The sequence below is a fragment of the Glycine max genome, chromosome 5 (genome assembly GCF_000004515.6).
Source record: "Glycine max cultivar Williams 82 chromosome 5, Glycine_max_v4.0, whole genome shotgun sequence".
NCBI lineage: Eukaryota > Viridiplantae > Streptophyta > Magnoliopsida > Fabales > Fabaceae > Glycine > Glycine max.
In genome coordinates, this window is record NC_038241.2 from 40,912,403 (window position 1) to 40,924,875 (window position 12,473).

General features: G+C 28.9%; 1 protein-coding gene across 1 annotated transcript; it reads left to right on the top strand.

Moving 5' to 3' along the window:
* On the top strand, positions 1-918 carry LOC100784232 (uncharacterized). The gene has a single exon (XM_003524345.5). The coding sequence runs from the start codon at positions 159-161 to the stop codon at positions 825-827; it is 669 nt and encodes a 222-aa protein (XP_003524393.1). The 5' UTR covers positions 1-158; the 3' UTR covers positions 828-918.
* The last annotated feature ends 11,555 nt before the right edge of the window (positions 919-12,473 follow it).

Here is a 12,473-nt window from a genome sequence, read left to right on the forward strand (position 1 = left end):
CATGGCTCCTCTCCTTATATCATCTGTATAAAGAAAAATCTTCACTAAGGTCATTTCATTCATATCCGAACATCGATCACATTTACACAGCAGCAGGTACATTCTGCTGTGTCCCTTATCAACACCAAAGTACACGGCATATATAAAATCTATCATCAATGCTGCTTGGAAGCTCCATTTCCAACACCACCAAGAAGTTCTTTCAAAGGGCTCTTGAGAATTTCAAGTCTTGTTTCTCTCCTGGTTACCAAAAGCTTCCCAAAACACCTCCACATAATCAATTCTCTTGTTCTCTGGACATTAATAATAACCCATGCTACGAGGAATTGGAGAAGTTCTACAGTGACTTCACCAAGCAATGGGATTCAGAAAAGGAAAAGCAGGGAAGGCGAAGAAGCAAGAAGAAAGGCCAAGAGGTACTTAATAATGAAAGCTTCGTTAGCTTGAACAATGCAAGCCATGATCAGATTGAGAAAAGTGAGGAATGTGACAAGAATAAGAACAAGAACAAGATGGGCCTAACCCATCATAGGGAGAAACAGAAATTGGAGAAACAGAAATTGGATCATACAAAGGGTAGGAAGGGAAATGGAAATTGCATGACAGAAAAGAAGCTTAAAGAACTGGAGATGCTGGACATGAGCGATGTGGATTATGCACTGGACATTGAAGAGGTTCTTCATTACTATTCTCGACTCACTTGCCCGGTCTATCTTGAAATTGTGGATAAATTCTTCATGGAAATCTACTCTGAGTTCTTTGGTGCTCCTTTGGGTGTGAGGCCTGTTGTTACACCTCGTACTCCTAGTATTAAAGTCAGGTCTTAGTCTTAGGCTTGCCTCTGTCTTGTTCTTGCAATGTTTCTGTCCATGGATGTTTTGGTGTTTCTAAAATTTAAATTTTTTTGTTGTTGTTCAATAACTATATATTTCGTTGATCAATCATCGAAGGATCCATATGACATGCACTTGGATGTTAAAATTCAGAATGCATTATTTGTTTGAGAAACTGCTGTATTTCTTAAGGGTGAAATATTGAAGACTTTTATTAGCTCAATCTGCGGAAAGGCATAAAAGGCTTTGGCTTCGGCTTTCTTTTCCACCATTATAAAGATCGATTTCTTTTACATCTAAACACAATAGCACTGCAGTAGGGGTACGTCCCGTTACAATTAATGAACGTCTTTGGTCCTATGTTGATTTTATATTTTCAAGAATGGGTTTGAGTTGTATTCTTTTAAAAAAATATTTTTAAATAGTTGTATATTTATAATATATTTTTTTAGTTAATATTGGTATTATTTATTTTGAAATTGTATTCTAAAATATACTTTAATTGTAATTATACACTTCTATAAAATTTTCTTCTTTCATCTTCCTCCTTACCCCATTGGTCTTTCATTACTCTTCCATTGCTTCTCCTTGTGAGCTGCTTATGAGGAGGAAGAAGATGGGGTTGGATGTGTAAAGAGTGAGCTGGAGAGCGCGGGAGGAAGAAAAGGGAAAGGTTTTAAAAATGGTAGGTTTAGATATTATGTAAAATTTCAGAAAAATTAGAAGTGTTAAGAGTGAAAATCCAAAAGGGTCTGGGTATATAAGTAAGATGGGGATGTATAAATAATAATTGCTCTAGAAAATAAAAGGAGCCTTAACCCATTCAGTCATACCTTGCTCACTTCAATTTCGGCCCAATACCAATAAGCCCTAGCTGTTTTTGGACACGGCAGAACTGTTCTGAAGGTATAAAAAATCTGACAAGAAACATCTAAGCCGAGAACTCATTGCCCAAGAGCACTAACTAAGGTAATGTTTGGTAGAATGTATATATAAAGGGCATTATATATATGTGTGTTTAATTCTTACACTACTGGACAACTTTTAATAGTAATTGTATTTTAAAATTTATTATTAGAATGAAAGTTATTGTCCTATAGATCATAATTATAAAATTTTATATTAATTTAAAATATTTCAAGACGTTATTGAAATTTGTGAAAATGACAGTGTATATACTTTTGAAACCGTTTGATTATCAAATTATGAATTCTAAAATTTTACAATATTCATTGAAAATAACAAAGGTTAAACTATTTACTTGATTCTTATAGCTGTTTTTATTTTAAGTTTTAGTTTCTGTACGAAAAAATTGTAAGTTTTAACTCCTACACATGTAAGTTTACCAATGTTCTAGTTCTTGCCACTAACATCAAAGACTTCCTAGGGTATAAAGCTGCTACAAAAAACTTTCTGATGGTGATAAATTGTTATAAAAATTTGTATAAGGACTAAAATTTATAATTTTCTCGTATTAAAACTTAAAATGAAGATAATTATAGGAACCAAATGGAGAATTTAAATAATAATACAATATTAAATTAAAGAAACATATTATATCTATCAATGGTATAAGAATTAATATGAATTGGTGTTGAAACCTCTCAAACTAATCTCAGCCGTGAAATTAAATCTAATGATTACAAGTAAGTATTTTCGTTTTTCAGTAGTATTACAAAATATTCTCAACAGATAGATTAAAGGCAATTCTCCCTCTTAAAATGGAGAGATGATTACTTGCACTTGGGCCATGATGTTAATAAATATAGCAGGAACCAACGCATGTGCTTTGGATATGGTCACATGGTTCAATTGAACTGAACAAAAGGAAAAAGAAAAGACACACTCACTCGAGGTTGGAACAAACGTCCAATAGTCTGAGAAAGTATGACACTTTTAAGTACAGATTCAAAGGTTCTCCACTACGTAAAGTGGATCCCATTGTATCTACTACATATTGTTCAAGAAAATGAAGGGAAAGCCGGGTCAAGAATCTAAGTGACATATCAATGCCAATAATGATTTAGGAAATTAATGATTTACGAAATTGTGCATATAAAGGAGGGTGTTGTATTGTATGTGCATCTGGCCTTATATTCATAGGGTATAGAAGAGTCCACTGGTGGTATCCACCGACATTCCAAGAATATGGGGTCAATGTCACTTTGAATTCCACTTGGTTGGATGAAGTCTACTCTTTCAAGCAGAGAAGTAGGGAAATGAGGAGGCCAATATTTAGCTGATGTCTCTGTCAAAATGGAAGAGCTAAGGGGCATCTCTTTACTCCTTAGGAATGGAAAATCTTTCATGGACATCTACAAAGAAAAATATAGATACAATAATATGATGTGATAACTGATAAGAATAAAGAGATGAAAAATAATAAATGCTATAGAGGTGCATATCTAACACAAATACAGAGAATTTATAATAACTTAAGCACCCTACTCAGTCAGCTAGATCTCCTTATTATTATTAAAAATGAGATGCTTAATATATATGAATGTTTATATATCTTTATTCTTTAGCAACATATATTATTCTAGCTAGTTCTAATCGCCCTCATTTCCATTTTGGTCTCATTATTAGCTCCTACACACAATACTAACATTAAAACATAGATGAGGCCTGCATGATAAATTGTTCCTTCCATTTCATCTGTCGAAAAGTTCCCTGTCTGGCTACCTTTATTACACAAGCAATCAGAATCAAATGATGAGAAATTTAAGACACACCGGAAGACACATAAGTATTGAATGTATGATGGGGTCGACATAATTCAAAACTGAACTCAATTCTCAAATGTTATCTTCATTGCAGGTAATTGATTTAACAAAATCTGTCACATTACATATAGCTAGAATTATATAGGTTATAGACAGTGATTTTGTCATAACGTGAAACCATGTAGCGAGAAAACCACATGATTTTTCAAATTGATTAATTAACTTTTACTGTAGATCTAATTTAGTTTGGCATATCAGGTACTGATTTGCAGTAGTAGCTAGTTTGTTTTGTCCTGCTCTAGTCCTTACAGGTTTCTTTTTTTTTGTTATGAGTGATAATAAATTGAAGGCTCCTCAAGGTGAGTTAGACAGAAAGAGAGGTTTCACCAAAGTGGAAATTAAGTGTAACATCTCTGGTTTGGAATCCGGAGCATGTGGAGAGAAGATTGGTGTAATTAATGATTGAACATTACAAGTTGAAAGTGGTGGTCCATGTAAACCTAGCATGACCCTCCTCAATTGAAAGATGTGTTGATATTTGGCAAGTACACCAGATCACAAAAGTAACAAAAAATATATAAGATAAAACATCATTCTCACAAGTATTGGATTGCTATGTACCACTTTACCAATTCAACTAATATAAAGTCAACAATATGATTCAAAGAAGGATGAATAAAAGAAAACAACAGAGGAAAAGCAAAACAAATTATATCGAATAAAAAAATTACAATATTAATAACAAGTTAGGGAATAAATATGCAATTTATTCTTATGTTATAAATTTGAGTTATCATTGTTTAGAGTAAGAAAACTTCTTTTTTGGTACAGAGAGTAAGATAACTTCTATATGCATGTTTATCATGTAGTCATTTGTTTTAATAATTTTGTGACATATGTTTTAAGCTATTGTATCAATTTATTAATATCTTTTTATCCTTAATTAGTTATTCAAGTAAAGGGGATTTTATTTTCCTTGATTTTTTTAATTAGTGTAAATTCTTAAATCATTTTTATAACAATTAAATAAAATTTTAAAAGTAAAATGTTTTAAATAAATGTACTTAATTTTATATTTTAGTTTACACTTTTACTATAAAAAGAACATTTTATTAATCAAATCAATCTTTTCTTCAACATACACACTAGTATGTAGTGACTCGTGCATCACATGGGTTATAAATTTTATTTATTATATAATTATATTAAATAAATTCTAACAATAATATTATACTATAACTTTTTATTTTAAGAAATTTATTTTTTTAACTATTTTAAAAAAAAAGTTATAACTGAAAATAAAAATAAAATAAAATAATAATCTAAATAAATTTATATTGAAAATATTGGTAATTTGTAATTTTTATACAATAACATCGATATTTGTATGTTTTTATGTAAAATATTTAATATATATATATATATATATATATATATATATATATGATAAATTAAATACTAGTAAATTTTTATGTGAATATTAATATGCTTTGATGTGAAGTATTTATTTTTGTGTATATTTTTACTCTAAGTTATCTTTTATATTCATATTTATTTTTAATACTTATATATTAAAGTATTTTAAAGTAAAACTTACATTTAAGTGATGAAAGTACGTAGTGGTGTTAACTATTTCTTTTAGATTGAAGGTGTAAACATATAGGAGGCCTTCAATTTTGACATGTTGTGATATAAAAGTAGAGATAATTCCATACAAACTGTTTCAAATATTCACTTTTAATTATACACATTAATATTTAAAAATAGAGTATGTTTACTCTCAGACTACTATTTTATATAAGAATATGAGAATAATTAATAGTAATTGTATATTAAATTAAGATTAAAAATAATAAATGATTGAGATTAAAATATTTAAAATTTTAAATAAAAATATAATATATTATCAAATCTTTAAAAAAATTAACTAAATAACAAATATATAAATATTCTAATTAATCCATTATCATAACTATCATTGTGAGGTACTACCATGGCTATCGTTGTAATCATCATCATAATAATTATCATTATCACTACTATTATCAATCACTACACCTTAATTGTCATGATTGTTGTTGTTGCTATCACCATGATTGTCATTTCAACTATCACTATGATTGTTATTGTCATCATTATTGTCATCAATTGATACCACCTCCGGCTCTTGATGGTGGTAGTAGCAACTACAGTCTTGAAAATGAAAATGATAGTTATGATGATAGATTAATGATTGTTAGAATGTTTTAAAATGTTATTTGTTTAGTGAAATTTTTTAGAAATTTAGTGGCTATATTAGATTTAATTTGAATTTTTAATATTTTGATATTAACCATTTATTATTTTAAACTCATTGAAATACACATATAGTACTCCTCTCTTTTGCTACCCTTTCTTCTTGCGATCCCCTCACTAATGCTAGCTTCTGAGGAGTCGTCATGCTCACGCTCACACGCACTCCACTCCAGCCTGCATGACTTGCCCTTTTCATCTACGTAATAAAGTGGCCGTTTCCATCATATCCTAACCTTCTCCTCCATTGAGCTGTTTTGCACAGGATGATTAGCAAATATATATCTCTTCCTCTAACCACCAGCCAGGACCGCATCCTTAATTTTCAACTTTACTTCTAGTCTGACTTTAAGTTTGGAAACATCGTTAGGATTTTTGTATTCGAAATATTGTTTGCTTATGGTTTTATCTTTGTAAAAGACACTTTAGTGAGATTGAAAAGAAAAAATATTGTTAATGATACATTATTTTTATTTTTAATTGATACAAGACTTTGTGACTATAAGGATAATTTTACTTATACAATTATGGATTAAAAGGAAAACAATTTCCGTGATTTGGAAGAACAACCCTGTCTTTACGGCCTAATTATATTATTGCCACAAGAAATCAAGACATTAACAAAGCTCGTGTCTATAAATAATTGCTTAAGCCGCCAGATCTCTATCTCAAATGAAGCAATCACTGTATGCCACATCCATGAAAGTAACCTTACGTCCCAAAGCTTCTCATTCTCAGTTCGTATGTTTCAGTCTTCAATTTGTAAACCGCTATGTCGACACTCATCATCTCTCATTTTCTTCTTGTACATGATCAAACCAATTTCAGATGACATTTTCTTTTCTTATATATATATATATATATATATATATATATATATATATATATATATATATATATATATATACCATGTGCATCGGCGAGTCTTTTCTTTTTGTCCAAAGATATTGTTATGATAAACTCTTAAGAATATGGAAGTTACAAAGAAGAGACTCACAAGGGCAGCAATTCAGTAGGATTAGTTTAATTAGTGATGTAAGTTTGTACAAAGTTTTAAATTCAAATCTCATTATTCTCATTATAAGCAAAGAAAATAGATGTTAGAAAGAAAAAGAAATAAATAAGTTATATATTTCTGATACAATTAATATTTTTTAATAAAATTTTAGGGGGTGTTTGGTTTGGTTATTTTCTGTTTTTATTTTCACTGAAAACAGAAAATGGTGATAAAAAAGTGTTTGGTTGGATTTTTGAAAATATTTTCACTAAAAATGAAAACAGGAAACAATCATAAAATGAAAACAATAAACTCTCGTTTTGAGTGTTTTCAATCGAGAACAAAAACTTCATTTTGGTAAAATGAAATTGCGGTAATAATGAATGTAATTTTAAACAAATATAAAAATACAAAAAGAGAAGAAGTCAATATATCATAAATTTCCAGTATTTTTTATTTCATGAAAACAGAAAATAAGAAATCAAACCAAACATGTTTTCAGAATTTTAATTTTTTGAAAATGAAAATAAACACACCCTTATATTTATGTTTTCTTAACATTATTTTAAGTACGGGTAACAAAACAGAAAAATTAATAAAAGCTTTTTAACGTTTTAAAGCAGAATAAATAATGGACGCCTTATTTTCCATCACTCTCAGCATTTTCTTTTAATTATTATGGAGTGTTACTTTGGCGCAAGCCAATTAAATCTGCAGATTTCATTGTCTCGTAAAAATTAATTAGATAAATTTATAGTTTCTAACTTAAATAAGATGATTGTAAAAAAAAAAAAAAAACCTTAAATAAGATCATACGTGCGCAAGATCTATGATCTTGTATCTGGTATTTAGTCGGCGATACATTAGGGCTTACCTTGGTTGGTCCTACATACACATGGTGAGATCAGATGTTTAAGCTTGAAATGTTTCTCTTCCTCCGCAAAATAATTAGGTACTTAAGCAAGAAGTAACAGTGAGTCTAAAAGCCCAAAATTAGTCATCCTCATTGTCGGTGGTCATGCGTTGCTTCATCTAATTAAACTAATGGCAAATATGGTCCTGCAGAAAGATATAGAATACCCAATTATACGGTTATTATTACAATAAATCTTTTTGGACCACAAATATTAAAGGTAGTAAATATACATATTGAAAACACATGGTCCATATTTTTGAGCATATATATGTGCACCATGCATGCGTATACTTGCACTCCAGAATAGCGATCTGGACCATGTAGCATTCTAGCTAGATTACTGCCGTAGGGCAAATTTCTCATTAATTCCCAGGGAGGACTATGGTCCTTTGTCTATTATAACGTATGGAAATTTTCATTCAGCTATGTTTGTAAATTTAAGAAAAACTCTGTTTATTTAATACTTTCGTACAACTTTTAAACAAACTAAGATAGATGGAATGAAAAGTGAGAGAAATGTAAATTAAAATGGGTAATTAATACTTCTTTCATTCCTATCTATAAGAAACAAATTAGTATAAAATACACTAAAATTTATTTTTTTATAAAAAAATTAAGTGAAGTATTATTGAAATTAATTTTTCATGGATTAACTGAAACTTATAAACTAATTAAAAAGCTAGAAGCTTCAAACTAGCATGGCCGGAGACTGAAAAACATGAGATATATAGTCCAAAATATTCAAATCAATTAGACTTAACCTCTATGTCATGCATATGTGTATTTACACTTTTACATTATTTATCCGATATACTCCTCCAAAGTCAAATGTGAACAAAATCAATTAATTTTAACGCTAGTTAAAAAAAAAGTTAGTTAATGGTGATGAAATCTACTAATCACATTTAAAACTAAACTTTTATATATAATAAATTCCAAAGGTATATATTAGTTACAAGTTGGCAGTCACTTTAATCAACCGTATGCAATAATCAAGCTGCCGCAAAAATTAGATATATCTGATCTATACGATCTGAGTCTAACTTAATACGAAAACGTATAGGGTAGTTTTGATTTTTAAATGAAGTCAAAATTGAATTTGCCTCAATGCGTCTAATAGATGTAATCGAATAAAATCTGACAAGTGAAAGTAATTTATATCCTTAAATTAAATTATCTAAGATTTAATTTCTAAAAAGTACTTAAGAAATAAATTATATTAGAAAAATAAGATTAGTCATTATTTATCGCTTCCTGTAAAGTTATATAGATATTAGAGCTTTTAAAATAGGTTTAAACCCACCGGTCAACTTGAGTAAAAAAAAGTACAATTGATTGTAAAACTTGACCTGATTCACACATGCTAAACATGTGATGGGTCAAGTTGGATCATCTAATTAACCTAAAAAAATTATTAGTATTTTATAATATTCTTTTAAGATTTTAAAGTATTTTATTCATTTAACTAGAAATAAAGTAAACTCGTCTAAAATTTTATAATATTGTTTAACATTGTTTTATTTAGTATTTTATTCAAGATTATTTTCAAATCTTTATTATTATAGTTCTAAGTTTCTAGCTTAATTATGATAATATGTGTATTGTGGTGTGTGAATGGTAGAAGATTCAATTTAACTAATAATTTTTTAATTTATTCAAATTTGTTTTTTATAAAAAAATATTTTTTTTAATTTTCTTTTTAAAAAACATATATATATATATATATATAACCATCGTGATTGACTGGGTTAGAATACATTTTCTTGAAATCAACTTTAAGTAAATCGAGTTGGAATGATTAGTTTAAAGAGTGAATCTAGACCAGATTAGTTCGTTACTGTTCTAATAAAATGTTGCGTGAAATATTATCTTATATAGGTTAAGCACATAGGTCGTGATTCTCTTCTTAAACGATGTACCAGACTACAATTGTTAAGCCTCTTCATGATAATTAATTAGTAATTAATTAACTTCAAAAGAAGATATTGCTGAATTTAACCTAATGTTTAGTAGAGAGATCGACTAGCAGAGTTGAGGAGGAGTTAATGAGTTGGTAACCTCTCTTCGTACCCGTAATATAAGCAAATTAAAGGGGATACTTGGTAAGTAATTAAGAGTTATGACATAATACAATACGTAACTGGACAAACTCTAACTTAAGAGTGGGTAGCCTATTGCAAGTACTCCCACCAAGCGTGGAGGAGATCAGGTAGACACCAAAAGGAGTAGTTCGTGAGAAGATCGTTTGAGAGTACTTCGGAACATCTAGAAATTGGTAAGAACACATAGGCTCAAACAAGATAAGCTCCAATACTAGATATTTGTTTTCTATATAAAAAAAAAATTGTACATAGGCTCAAGAATTCCAAAAGAGAAGAAATGGCAACATGATCTTAAACTTTTGCATTAAATGCTTGTCGATCTATATATTCCTCTATAAGTTATTGTAGAAGTGATGAATAATGATTTGGTAAAAGGATAGGTCAAAAGAAGATCAAGCTGGGTTGTGGGCGCCAGAGGAATGAAGGGGATGTGATTATGAAATCTGATGGGTCAAGCAATAATTAGTAGGGCACACCGCACACTTCTGCTGGTCCTTGCCTGGACTATATATATCATCAGAAAAGAAAACCCTTGATGCTGATGTTCTATCTACAGGTTTGAGATTTGGAATATTAGGATGGTCACCACTCACCGGTGCATATATATATAACCATTCTTATGTGTTCACCAACACAATTCGGTCGGAATAGAACACACCAGCATCCTATCTTAAAACCCTAACCAACACCCTACGTTAATAACTATATTTGTCATTATTGATAATAGTCAAGTTAGTTGAGCTGTTGAGGTATATGAATATCTCTTTGTAGCAATAACTTCTACTAGGTAGAGGCCCTCTTTCTAATTAAGTTATTTAATCTTCCCTGTATTACATAATAAATATCCGGGTTGCACGAAAGATTAATTGCTACTAATCTTCTATGCATCGAAGATTCAAAATCAGTCTCAAAAACATATATATATATATATATATATATATATATATATATATATATATATATATATGTTGAAGTATGTTAAACGATTCCATCTATGCACGAAAAATATATGGAACCCAAGTCTCCTACTGTTCGTTCATCTTCTAGTCGAAAACTTTGATTTGTTCTCACAAATAGTCGCTACAACTTTAACTGCTTCCAACGTGCTTTTAAATTATATTATATATCCCTTCATCATTGAATTCAACGTTTAAGTACATCCATGTGCACTGGACTTCAATTTTCAACCCTGACATCTCAATGAAATCCATCGGCCAGCCCATCCAAAATTAAGTGCTGGCAATGGCCAGGTTGAATAAAATTGTGGTAAATGCATGGATTTTGTGGAATTCTAAGAGCAGGAGCAATGGTGGTCCGAGTTCCTAATTTCTAATGGAAAAGACATGACTATGAGGCCTTATGGATGAAGATAAGTATTAAAGTAATTTCATTTTACATATGTAAAGTTCGGAAAAGAATATAACATATGCCTAAGTTTTATAGATAATTATACCAGAGGGCCACTTTCAAAGTCTAACGAGCTTTTTCTTTTGAAACCGTTGGATTTTTCTTTCTTAGAAGGGCTTTTCTCAACGTTCTATATCAGAATATAAGATATTTTATGGTCCCCTGCCCAGCTGCTTCACGGAAGTTATACTGGTGATTGTTTTGGTATATTTAAGAGGGTATCAGCACATTATTTTCATCCGAAACTAGCTAATAAAAAAAAATAATTATCCATGAATTAAACTTCACCATAAATAAATTACAATTTAATTTTAATAGTGTTTTAAACTTTATACTTGCAAAATATTCTATTGAGGTGTATTTCAACTTGTTTTAAAATATAATATTAAACATGAAAAAATATACAATTGAAAATAGGATATAAGTAACAAAAGTAATCCTACTATTCATTTAACAAATAAAAAACATCAAATTCGTTAACAAAAAAGTCATATTATTAGTTTCATATTACCTATAAAGTGCATGTTACTTGAGTACATAAATTTATAATATTGATTAATCATCTCAAACAAGGTACCGGTACCCTTCAAATACAGAAAATTTGCCATATATATATATATATATATATATATATATATATATATATATATATATATATATATATATATATATATATATATATATATATATATATATATATTAAATAAATTTGTACTCCATTTAATATAACATAGGGTATATTTTTGTTTTGTTCTTCTTTTTTTTTTCCATTTTAGTCTCTGATATTTGTATGCTTCAGTCTCTATAAAATTATTTTATACAATTAATTAATAAAAAATATTTTTAATATGATTTTTAAATTTTTTTTTAATTAAAATTAAAATATTTATCATTCGGTAATTATTTATAATTAAATAATAATATAAAAAGAATTACACTATGAATTTATATATACACTCAGAAAAGTAAAACTTATAAGATTTACGCAAATAGTATAAAATTTTGGGATGTTCACATATGAAAAATAATTTAATTAGTAAGAGAATTTATATTCGATTACTTTCATATCTAAAATTATTTTGAGCTAATTAATGACCTTCAAACACAAATAAAATTAGTTTGACTCATTTAGTTAAAAGACACTGGTGTTCTTTAATTTAATTAAGAAAAAAAAGTGTAATATTTAAATGAAACAAGATC